A 24,016-nucleotide genomic window follows, 5' to 3' on the forward strand; every position below is an offset into this window, starting at 1 on the left:
GTCCTGCGTCTACACATCACCCTTATAGTCCTGGTATAGTCCTGCGTCTACACACCATCAGCCTTGTAGGGCTGGTTTTATACTGCATATGTGTGTGGTTGTGTTCCATGCACGCAGCACGTGATGAGAATTGCGTCATCAACCCGGCATGTGGAGGGTGTTATGTGCCTCCCAACAGTTGTGACTGCACGTTATGACGCACGTCTTCAACGCGTGCAAATGTGCAGGGAGCAGCATACCACTTCCTCTTGGCTATCGCTGGTTAGCAAACATGCTCAATGATGCACCCAGCTGGCATAACTCACATTTGCATATTAAGGACATGCCATTGATGAGGATGTTATATTATATGGCATTGATCACACCATGATTTATAAAAAGGCTTGGCATGACAATAGCATTTTAGATGATGCACAGTAGGATTGAAACAATCCACAGCTCACTGCATAACTAGCACATCAGATATTGACATTTTTAGCTGGAAAGTTTTCCTCAATGATGTCCCCTACTGCCATTCACGTGCCACTGGCACACTTGTGTTGTAGGGGGTGTTCACACTAGGAGGTTTTTTCTCGGGTGCGGGTGGATGTTTTACATTATATTCCTATAATACAGAGAAGTTTTGAAAATACAGGTCCTGGGTGCTTTTCATACCGCTGCCACCAGCGTTTCCCCCACCTGGCACTTTTTTTCTTTCTGTTCTTCTGTTTTGGTCGCCATTTTTCTTTTTCTGAAAAAAGAACTTCAGTAAAGTTTCACTATGACGCAAACTCTCGTTCATTGGTCAGCTGCCAAAAACCCACTTGACGTGGGGTGTTTTTTCTTGAAGAGTAGACATTTTCTCAACTTGAAAACCACCCAGGGTAGGGGGGAAAAAACGCTGGTGGCAGCGGTTTAAAATGTGCCCAGGACCTCTTTTCTCTGTATCATAGGGATATAATGTAAAACATCGACCCACACCCAAGAAAAAACTCCTGGTGTGAACACCCCCTAATGTGAACACCTCCTAAGAGTACAGAATAATACTTTGTGAGGCTTACCAAAGTATGGGGAGTATCAGTGGTACATGATGAGAGGCCTGATTAGCCTGTGTGTGTATAGCCTGTTAATCTACCATGGTATGTGGAGTATCAGTGGTACATGATGAGAGGCCTGATTAGCCTGTGTGTGTATAGCCTGTTAATCTACCATGGTATGTGGAGTATCAGTGGTACATGATGAGAGGCCTGATTAGCCTGTGTGTGTGTAGCCTGTTAATCTACCATGGTATGTGGAGTATCAGTGGTACATGATGAGAGGCATGATTAGCCTGTGTGTGTATAGCCTGTTAATCTACCATGGTATGTGGAGTATCAGTGGTACATGATGAGAGGCCTGATTAGCCTGTGTGTGTGTAGCCTGTTAATCTACCATGGTATGTGGAGTATCAGTGGTACATGATGAGAGGCCTGATTAGCCTGTGTGTGTATAGCCTGTTAATCTACCATGGTATGTGGAGTATCAGTGGTACATGATGAGAGGCCTGATTAGCCTGTGTGTGTATAGCCTGTTAATCTACCATGGTATGTGGAGTATCAGTGGTACATGATGAGGCCTGTTCAGTGTGTGTGTGCTTAATGTTTTCTCGTTGCCTTTCCTCATCTGCCTACAGTGTCTGAGTCAGCAGGAACCCCAGCTGTGGGAGAGACTGCAGCAGGCATGCAGGTGTGTGGGCTAGAGGTTTGGGTTTTGTAACACTTAACATACATACGGAACCTATACTCTAGCATTATTAAAATATATACATATCTATACTCTTGCTCATAATGAATCATAGCGACTGACAACACTGTATGTTATTGATATTGAAATCTACTGTATGTGTCTTACTATCTGTCTGTCTGTCTGTCTCCCCTGCAGTTACTCAGCCCAGAGGTGGACTATGAGGAGATTGATGCCGCCAGTCACCCTGCTCACCCTGATAAACTGGAGTCAATAGGTACCCCAACCGAGGGAGAGACTGCAGCAGACATGCAGGTGTGTGGGCTAGAGGTTTGTGTTTTGTAACACTTTACATAAATATGGAATCCATGTAACATTATATAAATATACATATCTGTACTAATGCTAATGAATCATAGCTACTGATAACACTGAGTGTTATTGACACTGAAATGTACTGTATGTGTCTTATTATCTGTCTGTCTGTCTGTCTGTCTGTCTGTCTATCTGTCTGTCTGTCTGCCCTTCAGTTACTCAGCCCAGAAGTGGACTATGAGGAGATTAATCCCACCAGTCACCCTGTTCACCCTGACAAACCAGAGTCAGCATGCACACCAGCTGTGGGAGCATCCGTAGCAAGCATGCAGGTACAGTATATGTGGGCTATAGAGGTTTGCGTTTGGTAAAACTTAACATACAGAACCAATATAGCACTTTAAATACAGAACCAATATAGCATTCTATGTATATATATATACTGTAATGTACACATACTAATTCTAATGAATCAAGCACTGATAACACTGAATGTTATTGATACTGAAATGTATGTCTGTCTGTCTGTCTGTCTGTCTGTCTCCCCTTCAGTTACCAGAAGTGGACTATGAGGAGATTAATCCCACCAGTCACCCTGTTGACCCTGACCTTCCCCTGTCTGTGGACAACGATCTTTATACCATGGCTGAAATACCCACAACCTCCTCCGATGACCCACCCTTTGCTTGCGTCCAGACATGCTTGACACCTGTTGACTCTGTGCCCTACGCTACAGTCAGTTTCCACCAAAACCCAGATGTTTCAGATGCTTCCTGCTCTGTTATCACAGAAGTTGATGATGGTCTGTCTGTCTATGCCAATGTCAAGAAACCTGCCAATCTAGACTTAGCTATACTAATTAAAAATGCTTGATGCATGAATTCAGCAGTTATTAGATAATAGAAATGCCATTTCAGCCTATTTATGTTCATGTTAAGTTAATATTATCTATTTGTGTTTGTGTAAGAAGGCATATGCACTCCTGCTCCTATACAGTTTATGTTTAAGGACAATGAAAAGCCGATTAAAGTTTTTCTTGGTCGATTTGGTGCATTTCTCAGACCAGAATTTAAATCCTCAAAAGTATTAGTTCCGTTTCCACATCATCTACCCACTTATCCACAAATGACAAAAGCTTTCGCACAGTCATGCGATTGCTTGTGTACAATTGTCCAAAAATTAGTATGCCTAATTATCAATTGCTAGTGTCATGTCAGATACCCTTTCTGTTGAATAACCCTTACCCCAAAAAAACATGTAGGCATTAATTATCGAATCATTACAAGTGTGTCAAGCAGGGGTGTCACTAGACCCAAAACTCTACCAGAGCACAATCCAATCTAATGAAAATAATAATAATTTGCTTTCAAATAGGCAACATGAGCTAGTTTAAAGAAAACTAGATGCACCGCATAGCGGTACACAATATGACCGCCGCTCAGTTCTGCACATTCTCTCCAAAACGAATTACGCTCGTCAACTTTCCTGTATGGCTGGGATTATACTTGCTGTTAGACCAACCGTAAGCATATGCGCCCCTGTGCGACCTGCTGTGTCCGGTGTACAGACTCGCTGCAGCATTACGCAACCTACTGGAGGTCTTCACTAGGGGGAGAATAGTAACATCAGATGTGGATGTGGCCATGTGCCATTGTTTACTCTCATGATTGCCCCCAGCTTCGATGTCGATAATGCATCTTGCAGTCACCTTTTTTTGTAGTGATCGCCCCCTACTTTCTTATCAGTATTGCATCTCGCGGACGCGTCATGTTCGCTTGCGACGACGTGCACGACCGACGCACCAAACGACCGCAAAATACGCGAGGCAGTCATGATACGAACACGAACGCGTTGTCTGCAGCAAGTCTAAACCTGCCTTATCTCCGATTTGTGCAATATACTGTATGTATATCTCCTACTCTTGCAGCTCATGTGTATATGAGTGTGTGCATGTGTGAGTTTGCTTGTATAAAGATGTGTGTGTGTCTGTCTGTGTGTGTGAATGTGCATGTGTGCGCATGTGTGTGTGTGTGTGTGTGTGGAATCCGTGGAAGTGTGTTTATCTGTGCGTGTGAATCTGTTGATGTGTGTGTGCGAACTTAGTTACTTTTTAAACTGAGCCCCCTGCCGGCTCAACATAAAAATGCCAATCGGTTTTGCCAATAGCCTACTCACTATATTGGAATTTAACAGTTACGCCATTTTAACAGTAACGTCAGAACGTATAGAAGACATCACAACCTGCAAAAAGTAATTTCAGGGAGGTATCTAAAAAATACTTTAACCTACTGAGATACTGAAATACAGATGAATAGCCTATGTTTGTTCAATAATGTCTAGTCAGTATACCAAATAAGAGAGGCCTATAGATAGAAACTGTGGTAATAAAATATGAAGATTTTGGTAGTTTGGGCTTTTCGTGTATCCTTCTACTGTAGCCATTTAGCCATCTACTATAGGCCTGAATTATATGCCAATGAAATTACACTTGTTAAACTCACCTCAATAAATATTTTGCAATCATTTAATGCTAAAGTTACTGTTACAAACCAGCGGCAGAGTTGGCGGTCCAACGGCGGTAACCACCAGTGGCCCGCTGGAGTTTTGCTCATCAGTTCTCTGGCTGTCCAGCGGCGGCTCAGAAGCGGCTCCAGATAAAGGGCCACCCTTTTGCCGCTTACTACCCACCAGCTTCTAATTGGCCTTATTTATGGCCATAATAATGAAAATGATGCACTAAAATAGCAATAATACATTATAACACTTTCCATTTGCCCTCAATCAGAACAATTTACAATTATTTACAGGACTTACCAAAGTTACCAAATTTACTAAGGTGAAGACAGTGCCTGCTGATGAGAAACCTATAAATGTATTCTGTAATTTAATAATCCAATATAAAAACATTTATCCTCAGCAACTATCACACAGACTCACCACACATAGTATTAGGTTCAATACATTTTGTTTATTTATTTATTTTACTTGCTTTTGTTTATTTATTTTACATGCTCATTTACATGCTTTATTTATTGTACATGCTTAAACAATTTATTAAAATTATTTTTAATAATGATATATGTAACACACTCTTCAGATGTAAGGAAAGTAAAGATGCAAAGAAGTTGTGACAGACATTCATGGCTTGTTTCTCCCTTGATATTGGTGCCAGATTAATGAAAATGCAGTTCTACCTTGCTGGGGTGTTACTGGCAGCGTTGTGAGCGAATTTGACAGAGGTGTAGGTCTGACTGGTAAACTCTGTTGAACAGATTAGATAGATAGATAGATAGATAGATACTTTATTGATCCCCAAGGGGAAATTCAAGGTCCCAGCAGCTTAAGACACCACACACAACATACAGTACAATGTAAACAATGTAAACAGGAAAATTAAAAAGCAAATCAACAATCAACATGACTAAAGGAGCAGTAGAATACTATAGATAAGGTATGCATGAATGTACTGAGGATTGGTAGGCCTACTGTGATCCAGTCTGAGGTGAGATTAGAAATGAAAAGGCGTATTTAGTGAGATGATTACTGCAATGGCAGGGTTCATACAAAAAAAATTGAGCTGAATTTACTACCTTTTCACTACCATCAACATGTTTTCTACTACAAAAGCAAAAGGTGAAGAGTAATGTAATGCAATACCTTTCCGAAACACAATAACACATTTAAGAACAACGGGGATTTAACAATGGACAAGGCTACTGGCATTTGAACAGGGGTGTGTAGGCTGTCAATAGGCACTGTATTTACCGGCATGGCTGGAGTTGATGAAGCTTGCTGGGTGGTGGTGCTGGCAAAGGTGTAGTGGTCTGACTGGCAAACTCTGTTGAACAGATTGGATATGAAAAGACGTGTTTAGTGAGATGATTACTGCAATGGTATGACACCTGGCACGCTAACTAGCGCCTAAAGTACAAACACTTCTAAAGGATATTTCCACTTAATTTTCAGACAAACCAAGCAAGGGACCACATGTACAGACTCTATAAATACTAGCCATGATGTCAGTTTTTTATTCAAATAACTTGAAAGAGATCGTCAGGTATAAATGCACCATGCTAGTGGCCAGTTCATTCATTCACATGCTGTTACATGCTAACTGGCGCCTAGAGTACAAACACTACTAAAGGATATTTCCACTTAATTTTCAGACAAACCAAGGTAGGGACCACATGTACAGACTCTATAAATACTAACCATGAGGTCCGTTTTTTATTTCAATTACTTGAAAGAGATCGTCAGGTATAAATGCACCATGCCAGTTCATTAATTCAGATGCTGTTACATGCTAACTAGCGCCTAAAGTAAACACTTCTAAAGGATATTTCCACTTAATTTTCGGGCAAACCAAGCTAGGGACCACATGTACAGACTCTATAAATACATTTTGGAAACAGGTGTTGGCTAGAATTACGCTTTACATACAGTTTTTTAAAATGAAAATAGTAGAGATATAGAGAAGAGATGTTTTACTTACCTAGTCCTAAGCCTGCTACTGGTGGTTTGAGTACTGACATTGTAGGCTATTCGCATCTGCTTGGATGAGTTTGCTTGATTATGTTTCTAAACGTAAAGACATTTAACAACTTCTTTATCAGTCAGACGGTTACACAGTTACGTGCAAGAACAACAAGTCACGTAAGAGATGAAATCGTTTAGCTTACTGCAACATGAGAAATCAAGTAGTGTGAAACTAGCGACAGTAAAGAAAATTCCAATATGGCCGCCATTCGGAACTGAGAAATCACAACTCCATCTTCTTCGTTTGTCTTCTTCTCTCTGGTCTGATCTATCATTCACTGAGCAGCGCCAGCGCCACACACCAGTGGCAGCAGGCTGCAGTGTTTGAACGTGGTTGCATTAGTTCTGCTTTTGACGTTCTCATATAAAATCGTAATAAATACATAATTGTTTTATTTGGTAAGCACAGGGTAGCCACGGGGGTGCCAGTGACACAGCTACATGGGGCCATGGGGCCATTCTAGGCTTCAGTGTACGTGATTTCAGAATGTTGGTAAACAATGGCCTGAATAGTCCAACGCTACTTTGTCGTATTCGAAAGGTAACGCCCCTTTTTGGGGGAAACAAACGGATTCCCCTGAGAACAGAACTCGCTGTAGTGCTGTGATAGCAGCTAATCGTAAAAAAAAAATGGCTCAGACATACACCCTCTCTTTGCCGGCTGAGGACCGTGAGCGGTATTTAAAGAAGCTAATGGATACTGGATTGCAGAGGTGTCCCTTTGAAATGGTCGAAAATTGGATTAATGACCCCACGCAGTGGCCAAATATGGACTATTCAGACATCTACCACTATCTCGTGGAATCACCAAGTAAGTAGCTTTAACTATTTATTCATGTCTTTAACACAGTTTTCATGACAAACTAGACGATGAGGCCATATTTAGAGGAGAATGTGCTTCACTTGGATTATATTTCACTTGATTTAAACTTTTGACATAGTTTTGTTGTCGAGTGTAGCCTACTAGCAAGCTGCTAGTTAGAAAGACGAAGCTGAGAGTCTCACTAACAGGCTAACGTCAGGCTCGCGATTTTACGGTTGAAATCATAGACAGTAAAATATATAGTTAGCAGGCTATAGCTAAAGTGGACTTGGATGGTTTCTGCTGGTGTTTAGAAAGTGCTAGGACTTTGACATTTGTAAAAAGGTTCACGGTGTACGGCAAAATATGTATGGGATACGCGATGCATTGTTGTGACATTACCTTGTCCTAGCTTAGATTTAGCCCACACATAAGTGGTGTTGAAAAGTCATACCACTTTATACATTGTTTTAGGCCTGGTATATTTGTATCTACAAGACAAGAATTGTGTTAAGTTAAGCTCAACCCCTCTTTCTATAACCAGCGGTCAACGAAGTATTTTGTTTTACATTGGTTTGTTTGTATCATTTTGTTATGATTGTGCACTGTAGCCTACACTGATGTATCCATTCAGTTCTCACGGCGTGAACGGAGAGTGGTCTTTGGTGTAGGCCTATCCAGTATCCAAATAACCTATCCCCATGCTGTTGTGGAAAGAGCTACTACAGGCCTAGTGCTAATCTTAAGATAGAGACAGAAATGATAAACAATCATGCCACTGTTTGTGTCTGACAGGCCTGTACACATCGGAAACAATGAAAAATAAAAGGTCCCTGGAGGCCCATAATTTTTTCATCAGTGGATGGGTCCAGGCTGTTTTACACATAAGAACAGACAAATGCTTTGTTTTTAAAAGCGGTGTTAAACCCTCTTGGAGGGTGACTAACAAGCCTCACAACACCTGGGTAGCTGTGGAAGATAGTGGCAAAGTTAGATCAGCTCACTGTGACTGCATGGCAGGGTAAGAGATCCATACTGTAGAGGTTAACTTGTCTCTGTATGTTAAAACGCTCACGTTTTTGTGGAATTGACACTGTTTCTTTTTTCACCCCAGATTAGGGGAGAGCTGTTCCCATGTGGGTGCAGTTCTGTATAAGCTGGAAGCTTCAGTCCGCCTGGGTATCACCACCACTGTAAGTACCAGTATAGCCTGCCAATGGAACGCTGTTTCGACCAAAAAAATCGAGCCAGCAGAAATCCGATCTATAGATTTTGGAGGCAGAGGCAGGAGAGTCACCAGTAAGATCAAAAGACCCATCCCCAAAGCCTCAGCAAGCCAACAGGCACAATTTTTAGAAATGCTACAGGAGACAGGTGAATGTCCTGTGGTGCTGAGTACTTTCAGTAAGCATGCAGGCTCCACACCACACCACTCCTCATGGTTTGAAACACTAACCTTTACTAAGGAAGAGGCAGACAAAGTGGAGGCAGAGACTGTGCTGCAGGCAGCCAGTAAGGCCTGGCGAAGGCACAGAGTAGGAAGAATCACCAGCTCGTTTGCCCACACTGTTCTTCACACTAATCATGAAAAACCCTCAAACACTGTAATCAGAACCATCATGTCAGAAGCTAAAGACATAAATAGTCCTTACCTTAAGTGGGGAAGAGACAATGAAAAACATGCCCTGGAGACCTACAAATATGCACTGGGCATTGGCCCAGCCACTGGCCAATTATCTAACAACATATTGGCAACTGAAGATGTGTGCAAAGGGCATGAAGGGTTAAGAGTGGACAGAGCAGGCTTCCGAATCAGCCATGAAAGACCATACCTTGGTGTGTCATGTGATGCCTATGTGTCATGCGAATGTTGTGGCAAGGGTGTGGTGGAGGCCAAGTGCCCATATAAGTGGGCAGGTCAACAGTCCGTTAGCTGGACAGATGATGAGAAGGGCCACCTTGCCACATTGTTTTCTTTGAAAACCAGTCATGCGTACTACACTCAGGTACGATTTACTCTGCAAAGGCAAAGCTATACATAAAGAAATCAGTAGTTGTCAACAGAATTGTACTATTCTTTGACAATGCACATTTTTACTAATACTTCCTTTCCCCCTTCCTCCCTGCAAAAGGTTCAGCTGCAAATGTTTGTGTGTGCTGCGCAGTATGCAGACTTTGTTACTTGGACCCCACAGCAGACCACCATTTTCAGAATCCTAAAAGATGATGAATTCATTCACGGAATGGTGGACATGATAAGCAGATTTTGGGCAAAACACATCCACCCGCGATTGATGACAACAGTGCTACAAAGTGAGGTGAGGAAATTATGAAAATCATCTACACAAAATATTCACTATTTAGTAAGACATTTTAGTATTTATTTAATGATACTTTGTGCCATGTTCACAAGTGCTGCACAAACATTTACGAGTTTGTCAACTGTGGCTTGCCCTTGGTTTTTGTCCCGTGCAGACTGGACCAGACAGCGAGGGAGTGGACCGTCAAGGATGTGAAAGCGGCCTTTCAGCACACCAATCACCCGCTCTGTGAGGACAACAACAACAAAAAGGAGCGCTTTTTAAAACTGACTTTTCACATACATCAAAATGTTATTACAATAAACTAGTTCTACTTACAACTTACCAATATGAATCCGGATGTTTGACTTCCTACGAGACATTTCCACCTCTCTCCCAGGTAACTGCTTTCTCCCTTTTGTGAAAGATGGTGTTAGCAGCTCGACACCGAGGAGGGCAAAGTCATCCTGGAGTGTAAACCCCCTGTCTGCCAATATCTACATGAAAAAAAAATCCACCATAATATTGTATTGTATCTACTTTGTTCTGCTTTCTCACCAGAGGGTGGTGACATGACACCCTAATCAAATGACATGAATGTGGTTAGTTGAGATCATTCCAATTTTACCTGATCACCTGGAGAATGGTACACTGAGGACAGGAACCCTGACTGTCGAACAATATGCACATCAGAGGCCCTTCCTCCCCAGCCATTTGACAAAAATGTAATGCTGCCAGATGGACTGCAAGCTATTAAATATTTCACTGTAGTCCATTTTTTGTAGTTAGAGTATGATTTTGCTCTAAGAAAGGATACATAATAGGAAAGACATCTTGCCTTTTATTTCAATATGGGATGTGAACATAATGAAACAACAATGAACATAATGAAACAAGAGTGTAAAGACATTGCTTGTGACACTCACCTAGCTTTAAGGTTGCTGGGGTACTCTGTCCTGATTTCAAAACAATCTATGATTGCTGTGAGTCGTGGGAACTGGGCCTTCATTTCTGGAGGTATCATTGAAAAGCATTCTCTATCAGGCCAGTGAACCAAAAAGGAGATTTTTCCATACAACAGGTCAAGCCATCGGATAAAAATTTGCCTGACCGTTGTTTGAGGCATTTTCAAAACGTGACTCATGAAAAAAAAAGATGGGTTTTGTCTCAGTTTTATCAGTGTGATAAACAGCTGGTCCCGCGGTGGAAGGGAGATGTAGTCTCGCCTCGTAACGAACTGGTTGAGAAAGGTAAATAGGCTCAAAAACATCGCCCAGCTGAGTCCCGTCATCTGTCGGCACTTTCCATCATCTCCCTCCACAGAATACGATGATAGGCAGTTCCTTGTCTCAGGCATTTCATTAGGGACATCTTCAAAATCGTCATTGATAGCATCTTCGTCTTCATCTAGAACAAATGAGAAAAAGACGTTGCATTAGCCCGCACATCTAAACCCAATCCAACTTTAACCTGCATATTTTAATAGAGTGCATGCCATTACACTTACTTGTAGGTGGAACGGGGCTCACAGCAGTCGTTTTAGCTACTTTGCGTTTGATATAGGACATCTGTTCACGTTTCCTGGCGTTTTTATACCTATTTATTTTCTGTTTTGAGTCTGCCACAGTACGGTGAGGAAATATAGTGGGCACATAATCCGGGTGCAGGGGTTCTTTGACATGACTTCCTGGAATTGGTTAAACATTGTAAAATACATTTCAGTATGGTATAAAAACTCTGGTATACACCAGGCTGTATCTTAGCTATCAAGCCATAGCTACATACTAAGTAGCTTAGTTGATAATGTGCTAGCCTTACCTGATACATTAATGATACATGGTATAGCCTACTGTAACTGTATCCTAGCTACCAAGCCATAGCTAGATACTAAGTATCGTAATGTGCTAGCCTTAGCTACGTGATACATAGTAATGAAAATGAAGCCAGTAACAAGCAAGTACACTACTTAAATGCATAGGCCTACAGATTGGGGCTTGAATTAATTTAATAATCGACTTACCTGTTATGAAATGTTTCCCACAGACATAAGTGTGAGGGGTCTTTGGGTCCCACAACCCTCCATCTGGCGCTTCCCTCTTTATAGCCTGAAGCCACAACATACGCCTTTCCGCTTGATTTATCCATGGTAAAGGTGTAAATTTTACCCCGGGGTTTTTCTTAATGTTTGAGGTGCAGCCCACCACGCAACAACTTTTGGGCATGTCGTTTTTTTTCTGTTACCGGAGTAAACAAAATTCCTCCGACAAAATTCAGATCCTCTCTCAAAAATCAAATTCAGAACATCAGTTTTTGGGGGAATCTAAACCGTTTGTTCCCCCAAAAAGGGGCGTTACCCGTCGATGACGCAAAAGTAGCGTTAGACTATGGGCCAAAAAATACTTCCGGGTGGCAGAACGCGAGTTGCTTCCATTGATTTACTACTGTAAACGGCTACTGTAAACGTAGTTAAAACATTGTTATTGATCAAGTAGTTAACGAAAACGTGTTGTGGCGACAGTTACATGACGAAAACCTGTTGCATTTAGGGTTGCGCCGCCAGATATTCAGCAAATTCAGTAGGGTTTTATCGGTTTCCCTCGGAAACAACATATATCCAGCGGAGACGACTAGGTGAGGTATAAGAGGACGTCAACAAAATGAGTGAGAAGATAGCAAGACTTCAGTTTCATGTGTAAATCTTGATCCATAATAAAATATATTCATGAAGGCATTTTCAGTTAACCTTTATTTTGACATTATAACATTTGGTCAAGTCAATAAACTGTGTCGATACGTTAGTCTTTAAGTTCACGTTATCTGCCACACTGAAATAGCGTGCTTAATAGTGATGCGCGGATCAGCCCGTTACCCGCGGATATCCGCGGGTTTACCCGCGGGTCGGGAGGGTTTGGGTAGGCCTAGTAGTTTTTTCTAAATATTGCGGGTGGGTCGGGTCAAAAAAGTAAAAATGCACATTTCTCACTTGTTAACTTCGGACATATTAGGTGGCGATGCGCCTGCAATACACAGGAGGTGCGGTCGAGCGCAAAACATAATTTCTCCTAAATTCAGCACCCAATTGCGCCATGCGTGACTGAGTCAATCACGCATTCGCTACTTTATGGACATGGAGCCTATGATCTGGGATATCGAGGGTTGTGCACAATGCGAGAACACCTTGCTTCTGTCATGTACACGAATAAACAGCTGTGCTTGTTAGCCTAAATGCTAGTGTTTCACGCAAAAGTAGGCTATGAAGTTGGAAGGGGAAATATGAATGGAAACTTGTTATGTCCATGAAGATGAGATTTAACACTGGCTATGTATGTCTAGGCTGCAGATTATGGCGTGGAAGAGCGCAGATTGTCAAAATGACCGATTATTGTAACCCGTTGTTGTCCTCATGTGGGAGAATTAGGCTAATTATATAGGCTACGAAAGACGTTATGTGCGTTTTTTCCTTTCCGCGGGTCGGGTCGGATTTGGGTCACAATTCGAACATATTTTTGCGGATTGGGCGGGGCGGTTTGGATCTCCTGGGGAGTCGGGTTGGGGCGGGTTTTAAAAAAAGCCCACCCGCGCATCACTAGTGCTTAACCTTAATGCACATTGTTTATGTTAGTCTCTCGTACAGCAAGTCATAGCCAATACGCCATCTTAAACGATATACCGACTAAGTATCTTTCTGTTTAGCTGTCTGTCACTCGTCAATTTCACCTGTCTAAAGTCGCTCATTGTCCTGCGAGTCTGCTTGCTGTTCAACAGCGTCAACGTAGGCTATAACAGCTACTGTAAGTGCAAAATACATGAGAACTGTACAAAAACATCGTTGCAGGCTACCTCTGATGGATGTTTGATGTGTGTACCACATTGGTTTCATCGTTACCGCTAGTAGTTTGAGTGAATGCCTAGCGGAGTAGCGCTAGGCTACAGCGACCTATCCATATTTCACCGTCAAAAAAGGTCACTGCCATCCGATCCGAGCGACAGAAAACGATAGTGGCCTTTTTAATTGGATGACAGGGAAACAAACCATCCATCATAGCCTAACACATTGTGAGTCAAAACAACAGTGACTAAAATAACTACTCAATGGTAGGCTGGGGCTCCTATACAAACTAGAAATGCAATTCCAAGGAATTACCAGTGCATGAAAATGCAAAAATAGATAGATAATGTAGATATGGTTACTAAGGTGTAGCTAGGGTAGACATGGTGGTTGCATAGTTTACAGAGAGTTGATAGTGTGAAGGTAGACAGTTTAAAGATGAAACGTTCCAGTTCTAACTTAACTAATGATTTCTATTCATGTTAAAATGTTGATTAGCTAACTTAGCTAATGATTTCTAGCAGTTACGCTAAAAATGCTTATTATGCTAGCAATGCTAACTTTACTAAAAATGCTAACCAGGTTGATTAGCTAACTTAACCGATGATTCCTAGCAGTAATGCTAAAAATGCTAACTATGCTAACAATGCTAAATTTGCTAACAATGCTAACCAGGTTGATTAGCTTACTTAGTTTATGATTTTTTGCAGTTATGCTAAAAATGCTAACAATGCTAACTATGCTAACCATGCTAACTAGCTAACTTGCTAGTGAGGACTTTTATTTTGAAACATTTGTTGCTAGGGTATCCATGGTGGCCACTATCAGGAAACAAGAAGTTACTGCAGTATAATCATGTTGGTTGCTATGGAAACGGTCATAAACACTTAATTTTAATGGTTGCTATGTTGGTTGCTAGGTACATGGAGGTTTCATGTAGTTGACTGGAGGCATAGTGGATGATAACTGACAGTTGGAATGGTTGAACAGTTCAATAGTTGAGTAGTTTCAGTGGTTAAATGATTTAATAGTGTATTATTGCAGTGAGGACCTTTATTTTGAAACAGTTGTGGACAGAGGAAGTAGTGAAACAGGATCTGTAGTCTTAATGAGATTGTATGCTTAAAGCCTGAGACAGAAGGTGCCTCTCATATATAGCGTTTACGCGTCCTCTCTCGCTCCTCACTGATCTACATAAAGAATGATGGAGCGGCAACAATGGGATAGTCTAGCCCTTCTTCTATCTTTCTTTATGTAGATCATTGAGGATCGAGGAGCGAGGGAGGACATATAAACACTGCTTGAGAGGGACCCACAGTAAATACTTTAAAAGTTGTATATAGTCTAATTAATGTTGATAGACAGAATGTTTAATGGATGTTGATAGGCAGATTGTTTAATAGATATTGATTGACAGTTTAATGGGTGGATGAGTGAATGGTCTGAAGAAGATGAATGGATAGAAGGTTGGATGGAATGTGCCTTATATTCTTGTTAAGAGAGACACTGATACAGCTCTCTGAGAGTAGTTGACACAGGTGTAATCAATTTAACTGGCTAGTCTTAAGAGAGCCAGCGTGTACTCTTAAAGCCTGAGACAGTAAATAATTTAAAAGTTGAATGTAGATAGTCTAATTAATGTTGATAGACAGAGAGTTTAATGGATGTTGATAGACAGATTGTTTAATAGATGTTGATAGACAGTTTAATGGGTGGATGAGTGAATGGTCTGAAGAAGATGAATGGATAGAATGTTGGATGGAATGTGCCTTATATTCTTGTAGAATGGAGAGACACAGCTCTCTACTGAGAGTAGTGGATACAGATACAGGTGTAATCAATTTAACTGGCTAGTCTTAAGAGAGCCAGCCTGAGACAGAGTAGATTGTTTAAAAGTTCAATGTAGAGCGTCTAATTGATGTTGTTGATAGGCAGACTGTTTAGAATGGGTGGATGAGTGAATGGTTTGAAGAAGATGAATGGATATAAAGTTGGATGGAATTAGGAGGACTTATTTTGATACTGTTGTGCGCAGAGGATACAGGGGAACAGAATATGTAGTCTTCAGAGAGGAGCCTGAGAGAAACTGACAGTTGGTGCCCAGGTGGCTGACCAGCTGGGGTAACATTCTAATTGCTGCCGTGATGTCATAATGAGCAATGTTAAGTCTATGGGGGAAATGGTGATAGTTTTTAACTAATAGTTTAAAAAGTATAAAAGTTACAAAGTTGAAAAATACAAAGCACATATGGCATAAGCAAGACCTACGCAACAAAGTTTGAATGAAGTTTCTACGTTAAACGGTTGAAGCTGAATTGCGAGCGTTAGAAGAAGAAGTTTAACTAGAAATGCAATTCCAAGGAATTACCAGTGCATGAAAATGCAAAAAAAGATAGATAAAGTAGATATGGTTACAAAAGGCCTATTCGGACGGGATTAGTTTTATGGGGTGACATCAGGTAAAGTAATAATTACCAGGTAATGTAGTCCCGTCCGGACGCGCCATGTCAGTAAACATAACGTGGAGTATGTCGGTGACATTTACAGACACTTTTACCTTCCGTAAAACGGTCCGGAGAAATTACCTTAGGTAATATTAATCCCGTGCGAACGCGACCCTCTGTAAAGATGTCTGTAATATTTCGTCACATCCTGATTTGAAAACAATTCCACCATAGTCTGAATGAAAACATAACATGCTGTGCAGCTCCTAATAGGACGTTAGCTAGTTTGCCTAATAGCTTGATATTGTTAGCCATTTCAAACTACTTATGGCATAACATAAAGCTAACGTTTGCTAGTTTAACCAACTTGTGTAGTCTTTCAAATCTGAAAATGCTGCACGTACCTGACGCAAAGTATCACGTGCACGGCGACGAAGATGTGACGGCAGAACGTAAACGTAGTTACTCCTCCCATGTCAGGTAAAATGACAGAGATGTCTAGTCCCGTCCGAATTGGACATTTATATTACAGAGGTCATATGATAAACCTGCATTACTCTACGTCCCCCCATAAAATTAATCCCGTCCGAATAGGCCTTAAGGTGTAGCTAGGGTAAACATGGTGGTTGCGTAGTTTACAGAGAGTTGATAGTGTGCAGGTAGACAGTTTAAAGCTGAAACATTCCAGTTCTAACTTAACTAATGATTAGTTAAAATGTTGATTAGCTAACTTAGCTAATGATTTCTAGCAGTTGTGCTAAAAATGCTAATTATGCTAACAATGCTAGATTTGCTAACAATGCTAACCAGGTTGATTAGCTAACTTAGTTGATGATTTTTTGCAGTTATGCTAAAAATGCTAGCTATGCTAACAATGCTAACCATGCTAACTAGATAACTTGCTAGTGAGGACTTTTATTTTGAAACATTTGTTGCTAGGGTATCCATGGTGGCCACTATCAGGAAACAAAAAGGTACTGCAGTATAATGTTGGTTGCTATGGAAACGGTCATAAACGCTTAATTTTAATGGTTGCTATGTTGGTTGCTAGGTACATGGAAGTTTCATGTAGTTGACTGGAGGCATAGTTGATGATAACTGACAGTTGGAATGGTTGAACAGTTCAATAGTTGAGTAGTTTCAATGGTTAAATTATTTAATAGTGTATTATTGCAGTGAGGACCTTTATTTTGAAACAGTTTTGGACAGAGGAAGTAGTGAAACAGGATCTGTAGTCTTAATGAGTTTGTATGCTTAAAGCCTGAGACAGAAGGTGCCTCTCATATAGCGTTCACGCGTCCTCTCTCGCTCCTCACTGATCTACATAAAGAATGATGGAGCGGCAACAATGGGATTGTCTAGCCCTTCTTCTATCTTTCTTTATGTAGATCATTGAGGATCGAGGAGCGAGGGAGGACATATAAACGCTGCTTGAGAGGGACCCACAGTAAATACTTTAAAAGTTGTATGTAGATAGTCTAATTAATGTTGATAGACAGAATGTTTAATGGATGTTGATAGGCAGATTGTTTAATAGATATTGATTGACAGTTTAATGGGTGGATGAGTGAATGGTCTGAAGAAGATGAATGGATAGAAGGTTGGATGGAATGTGCCTTATTCTTGTTAAGAGAGACACTGATACAGCTCTCTGAGAGTAGTTGACACAGGTGTAATCAATTTAACTGGCTAGTCTTAAGAGAGCCAGAGTAGGCTACTCTTAAAGCCTGAGACAGAGTAAATAATTTAAAAGTTGAATGTAGATAGTCTAATTAATGTTGATAGACAGAGAGTTTAATGGATGTTGATAGACAGATTGTTTAATAGATGTTGATAGACAGTTTAATGGGTGGATGAGTGAATGGTCTGAAGAAGATGAATGGATAGAATGTTGGATGGAATGTGCCTTATATTCTTGTAGAATGGAGAGACACAGCTCTCTACTGAGAGTAGTGGATACAGATACAGGTGTAATCAATTTAACTGGCTAGTCTTAAGAGAGCCAGCCTGAGACAGAGTAGATTGTTTAAAAGTTCAATGTAGAGCGTCTAATTGATGTTGTTGATAGGCAGACTGTTTAGAATGGGTGGATGAGTGAATGGTTTGAAGAAGATGAATGGATATAAAGTTGGATGGAATTAGGAGGACTTATTTTGATACTGTTGTGCGCAGAGGATACAGGGGAACAGAATATGTAGTCTTCAGAGAGGAGCCTGAGAGAAACTGACAGTTGGTGCCCAGGTGGCTGACCAGCTGGGGTAACATTCTAATTGCTGCCGTGATGTCATAATGAGCAATGTTAAGTCTATGGGGAAATTGTTAATAGTTTTAATTTAATAGTTCAAAAAGTATAAAAGTTACAAAGTTGAAAAATACAAAGCACACATGTCATAAGCAAGACCTACGCAACAACGTTTGAATGAAGTTTCTACGTTAAACGGTTGAAGCTGAATTGCGAGCGTTAGAAGAAGAAGTTTAATAAAAAGCCTAGGAAGAACAGTACAGTGCATTTTCATGCACTGTAATAATAACTAGAAATGCAATTCCAAGGAATTACCAGTGCATGAAAATGCAAAAATAGATAGATAATGTTGATATGGTTACTAAGGTGTAGCTAGGGTAAACATGGTGGTTGCATAGTTTACAGAGAGTTGATGGTGTGAAGGTAGACAGTTTAAAGATGAAACGTTCCAGTTCTAACTTAACTAATGATTTCTATTCATGTTAAAATGTTGATTAGCTAACTTAGCTAATGATTTCTAGCAGTTGTGCTAAAAATGCTAATTATGTTAGCAATGCTAACTTTACTAACAATGCTAACCAGGTTGATTAGCTAACTTAACCGATGATTTCTAGCAGTAATGCTAAAAATGCTAACTATGCTAACAATGCTAGATTTGCTAACAATGCTAACCAGGTTGATTAGCTAACTTAGTTGATGATTTTTTGCAGTTATGCTAAAAATGCTAACTATGCTAACAATGCTAACTATGCTAACTAGCTAACTTGCTAGTGAGGACTTTTATTTTGAAACATTTGTTGCTAGGGTATCCATGGTGGCCACTATCAGGAAACAAGAAGTTACTGCAGTATAATCATGTTGGTTGCTATGGAAACGGTCATAAACACTTAATTTTAATGGTTGCTATGTTGGTTGCTAGGTACATGGAGGTTTCATGTAGTTGACTGGAGGCATAGTTGATGATAACTGACAGTTGGAATGGTTGAACAGTTAAATAGTTGAGTAGTTTCAATGGTCAAATGATTTAATAGTGTATTATTGCAGTGAGGACTTTTATTTTGAAACAGTTGTGGACAGAGGAAACAGTTAACAGGATCTGTAGTCTTAATGAGATTGTATGCTTAAAGCCTGAGACAGAAGGTGCCTCTCATATAGCGTTTACGCGTCCTCTCTCGCTCCTCACTGATCTACATAAAGAATGATGGAGCGGCAACAATGGGATAGTCTAGCCCTTCTTCTATCTTTCTTTATGTAGATCATTGAGGATCGAGGAGCGAGGGAGGACATATAAACGCTGCTTGAGAGGGACCCACAGTAAATACTTTAAAAGTTGTATGTAGATAGTCTAATTAATGTTGATAGACAGAATGTTTAGTGGATGTTGATAGGCAGATTGTTTAATAGATATTGATTGACAGTTTAATGGTGGATGAGTGAATGGTCTGAAGAAGATGAATGGATAGAAGGTTGGATGGAATGTGCCTTATATTCTTGTTAAGAGAGACACTGATACAGCTCTCTGAGAGTAGTTGACACAGGTGTAATCAATTTAACTGGCTAGTCTTAAGAGGGCCAGAGTGTACTCTTAAAGCCTGAGACAGAGTAAATAATTAAAAAGTTGAATGTAGATAGTCTAATTAATGTTGATAGACAGAGAGTTTAATGGATGTTGATAGACAGATTGTTTAATAGATGTTGATAGACAGTTTAATGGGTGGATGAGTGAATGGTCTGAAGAAGATGAATGGATAGAATGTTGAATGGAATGTGCCTTATATTCTTGTAGAATGGAGAGACACAGCTCTCTACTGAGAGTAGTGGATACAGATACAGGTGTAATCAATTTAACTGGCTAGTCTTAAGAGAGCCAGCCTGAGACAGAGTAGATTGTTTAAAAGTTGAATGTAGAAAGTCTAATTGATGTTGATAGGCAGACTGTTTAGAATGGGTGGATGAGTGAATGGTCTGAAGAAGATGAATGGATAGAATGTTGAATGGAATGTGCCTTATATTCTTGTAGAATGGAGAGACACAGCTCTCTACTGAGAGTAGTGGATACAGATACAGGTGTAATCAATTTAACTGGCTAGTCTTAAGAGAGCCAGCCTGAGACAGAGTAGATTGTTTAAAAGTTGAATGTAGAACGTCTAATTGATGTTGATAGGCAGACTGTTTAGAATGGGTGGATGAGTGAATGGTTTGAAGAAGATGAATGGATATAAAGTTGGATGGAATTAGGAGGACTTATTTTGATACTGTTGTGCACAGAGGATACAGGGGAACAGAATATGTAGTCTTCAGAGAGATTGCCTGAGAGAAACTGACAGTTGGTGCCCAGGTGGCTGACCAGCTGGAGTAAGATTCTAATTGCTGCCGTGATGTCATAATGAGCAATGTTAAGTCTATGGGGGAAATTGTAATAGTTTTTAACTAATAGTTTAAAAAGTATAAAAGTTACAAAGTTGAAAAATACTTTGCACACATCGCGTAAGTAAGACCTACGCGACATAGTTTGAATGGAGTTTCTACGTGAAGCGGTTGAAGCTGAATTGCGTGCGTTAGAAGAAGAATAATAAGAAGTTGAAGACTAGGAAGAACAGTACAGTGCATTTTCATGCACTGTAATTACATGACAAGACAAAGGTAGGCTACAGCATTCATACGATCTTCTGAGTTTATTCCCTCATCTGTCTGAATTTTCACCACGTCTGTTCTTAATCAGTTTACCTGTTGGCGATCTGAATCTTGTCCCAACTCAGAAAGAGAAACTGGGCGTCCGACAAAAGTTATCTCAAAACGTTGCATTGCATGCCTGCAGTCAGGACACTCCGATTAGAAGAATATCTTATGATGTTTGCTTTCATAGTGTCTGGTTAGGACACATGTAATAATCCTGTCCTGGCTCTCAGATGACAACAACGTTTCGCAAATAGCTGTGTAACTCCAGCATATTTATTATGTTCATGCATAACGTGCATAAAATCACCCTGACCATCTAGCTTCCCGCTTTCCTGCCTGTTCTGTTTTCTATCCCATAACTCCCCCGTGTTCTTAAAGGTATATCCCCCTAGTGCTGCAAACATCACAAAGCACCCAGCAACAAGAATATAATTCATTCAAACCATTTACTACGTGTTCTCAACCTCCCAAGACTGGTTAAATTATATGGAAATGCTTGTTTAATAGTAAGAACGCTTCGCTTTAGCCACCCGGAAGAATTTTTCGTTTAAATTATGTCATTGTGACGTCGTAGTAAATTCACGTGTAGAGCAGCCACGTTGAGGGACCATTCACTAAATGCACACATAAATACATTTATTATAGCCCCCCATGGATGAAAGTCCACAAAACTTGGCATACTCCCAGAGGGTGTCAGGTTAATCATACACATGAAATTTGGTGCAGTTCATAGCATCTCATCTGAAGATAGGGGCAATTAAAGCAATATTACATTACATTTTCAATTTTTACCATGGGGGTGCAATTCACAAATGACTGGTTATAAGCTAAGTTGATCCGAGCTCTTGAGACCAACATACCATAAAACATTTGTCATCCTCGGTGCCACGGTTCAGGTAGTTATGTAGGAAAAACTGCAATTTTTGGGCTTCGGGCGGGGCCAGCGCGGGGGGGGAGTGACCCCCGGGGACGAAACGAAATTTTTCCGTAAAAGTCTACCGGGGCTACATGCCCACCAAGTTTCATGTGCCCCGGTGTTACGGTGTCCCGGGAATCGTTGACCAAAAATTCAGAACCGATGACGGAAAAAAAAAAAAAAAAAACTTTGACAACAACTATATGACCGCTTCGATAGCTATGCTAGCGGCGGTCATAATAAATACTGGGGCACAGCAGTTCTGGGCACTTACTGGTCCCAGTAAAAGGGGTCTAGTGACACCCATATTCTGTCCGTTGCTATTTCAGCTTTTTGGAGATTTCTTCTGTACCTTTATGTTCTTGTATGGCAATGAATTAGGAACTGCAATAAGCAGTAGGCCGAGACTATCCCATAAATGTGAATCCTATCTGATACTCCAATGTTGATGCAAAACAACTAAGACTGTAAACGATATAGCAGTGTGAATAACTTTTTTGTCTACAGTAGGCTATATGTTTTATGTTGGATCCCCTGAACATGTACATTGGTCCTTTAATTTCATCATGCTAAATATGCATTTTGATCATGAATCTGCATCCATGTGGGAAAAAGTACTGGACTTATAGGCTTAGGCAAGGCCTGTAAAGGCATGCAGTGCTTGTTTGGCTGCGTAGGCTACACAACGTCTAGATTAAAATTATCATAGTAGAACAATTTCGCCTTTTTTCTTCCTTTAAAAAAGTGTTTGTACAGGAGAAAATTATACATTCCACTAAGGTAGCCATCTTTCTCGATACTTCAGAAAATTATTCTGATTTCTCATCCTGTACGCCAGAGGGCGGTAAGACGACAGCTTCGACTAAACCTTACAAACGCGTGAGACGGCGAAGCAGGCTCCACAGCATGAAAACAAACCACATCACTGAGTGTTTGCAGTTTCACAATTTCCTATGGATTAAATCTTTAAATAAAATAAAACCCCCTCGCTGCTGTCGTTGATAGTCGATGAGCTCGGGGACATGTCGGAGAGAAAGTTGTATCCGGTGATGATGTATGTTTGGTTTCTTTCTTGTACGCGAATAGGTTGAGACGAAATGTGAGCGTGTGGTTTCGCCAAGCTTTCTTTTTTGAAGTTCACACTTCACATTTTGAAATTCTTGGCAACAAAGCACAATGCAGAATCCGACAGAGTTCAGACTAAAGAGCTTTATTTCGCGCTTTGATCTCCTGCCATCGCAACAAACCGGTAGCGCAAGAAAACAGAGAGGAGCAGAGGATAACACGGAAAAGGTGGGTGTGTAGTTGGGTTAGGGGACGGACTGGGGGTAGGCTATTCCAAGTAGGCCTACAGTTAGTGACAAAACTGGGTAAGTTTATTCACAGTAAGTGGTAAACCTCCTAATAGAACAGTTATATGGCTAAATTCCCCTAACAAAGCAATGGCATAGGGCTCTTGTAGGAGTTTATCACATTGAGCTAACCCAGGTTTATCACTGAACCATGTAGCCTCCTTGGGATACCCCCCTGGTTTACTGGAATATAAAGACAAGTTGATGACATTAACACTGTATGCAACATATTCGGCAAGCTCTAGCTGTATTGCATAGATAGATAGAAAACTTTAATGTCCTTAAAAAAGGCAATTTGTTTTGCAGCACAGCATAAGATGACATAGATTACAGACATCAATACAAGACACACAAGAGACACATACAGCACAAATACACACCACTGGTCATCTGCATCAGGTTAATACAGCCAATAAATAGCCTAAATAAAATAATAAATAAATAAGACCCAGATATATGTAACAGCATGGAGATGCAAGTATGTGTCATATCTTGTTTGAGTAATTGCTGTAGGAATGAATGAGTTTTTTGCTCTATTTGTTCTAATATTAGGGTATCTGTATCTACGACCTGAGGGTAGTGTCTGGAACTTAACTGAGAGTGGGTGGGTAATATCAGTGCATACTTTGTCTGCTTTCTGGGTCAGCCTAGTCAGGTACAGATGGTAAAGATCAGTCTGCTGACATCCAATTATTTTCCCACAAGTTTTGATAATCTTCCCCAGTTTACTTTTATGTGTTACTTTAGAATGCCCCAACAAACAATACCATAGCAGAGAATGCTTTCAATAAAAGACCTGTAAAATAAGGTCAAGATTGTATTGTCCACATTGAAAAAAATAAGTTTTCTCAAGAAATACAGACGTTGTTGGCCTTTTTTAAAAATGGCATCTGCACACTT

The 24,016-nt window shown here is 40.5% G+C and overlaps 2 protein-coding genes and 2 long non-coding RNA genes across 5 annotated transcripts in view; 2 read left to right on the forward strand and 2 right to left on the reverse strand.

Annotated features, from left to right (window-relative positions):
• Positions 1-3,633: 3,633 nt before the first annotated feature.
• LOC134085336 (uncharacterized) lies at positions 3,634-7,006 on the reverse strand. The gene is made up of 3 exons (XR_009939763.1): positions 6,509-7,006; positions 5,782-5,854; positions 3,634-5,277 (listed from the first exon to the last, which is right to left on the reverse strand). It is a non-coding gene; the product is annotated as an uncharacterized LOC134085336 (long non-coding RNA).
• A 99-nt stretch (positions 7,007-7,105) lies between these two features.
• LOC134085325 (uncharacterized) lies at positions 7,106-9,999 on the forward strand. Its single transcript, XR_009939762.1, has 4 exons — positions 7,106-7,363; positions 8,469-8,547; positions 9,487-9,672; positions 9,830-9,999. It is a non-coding gene; the product is annotated as an uncharacterized LOC134085325 (long non-coding RNA).
• Positions 9,657-11,921, reverse strand: LOC134085020 (uncharacterized). The gene is made up of 6 exons (XM_062539917.1): positions 11,675-11,921; positions 11,162-11,341; positions 10,581-11,061; positions 10,283-10,457; positions 10,001-10,151; positions 9,657-9,901 (listed from the first exon to the last, which is right to left on the reverse strand). Exons 1-6 carry the CDS (start codon positions 11,874-11,876, stop codon positions 9,735-9,737), a joined length of 1,356 nt encoding a protein of 451 aa, XP_062395901.1. The 5' UTR covers positions 11,877-11,921; the 3' UTR covers positions 9,657-9,734.
• Positions 11,922-22,706: 10,785 nt separating this feature from the next.
• LOC134084994 (zinc finger protein 391-like) overlaps positions 22,707-24,016 on the forward strand; it is a 6,523-nt gene continuing 5,213 nt past the window's right edge. For both annotated transcript variants that reach the window (XM_062539915.1, XM_062539916.1), the window contains exon 1: positions 22,707-23,057. In XM_062539915.1, the coding sequence (XP_062395899.1) occupies positions 22,941-23,057 (117 nt within the window). In that variant the 5' untranslated portion in view covers positions 22,707-22,940. The remainder of the gene's footprint in view (positions 23,058-24,016) is intronic.

Source organism: Sardina pilchardus, chromosome 1 (genome assembly GCF_963854185.1).
Source record: "Sardina pilchardus chromosome 1, fSarPil1.1, whole genome shotgun sequence".
NCBI lineage: Eukaryota > Metazoa > Chordata > Actinopteri > Clupeiformes > Clupeidae > Sardina > Sardina pilchardus.

Excerpts from the sequence above, each read along its gene's own strand:
- LOC134085020 (XM_062539917.1), bottom strand. The coding sequence starts at position 11,876 with ATGCCCAAAAGTTGTTGCGTGGTGGGCTGCACCTCAAACATTAAGAAA. Across the intron at positions 11,062-11,161 it reads GAGCCCCGTTCCACCTACAA|ATGAAGACGAAGATGCTATC; the intron begins GTAAGTGTAATG and ends CATTTGTTCTAG. Across the intron at positions 10,152-10,282 it reads ACCATTCTCCAGGTGATCAG|ATATTGGCAGACAGGGGGTT; the intron begins GTAAAATTGGAA and ends TTTTTCATGTAG.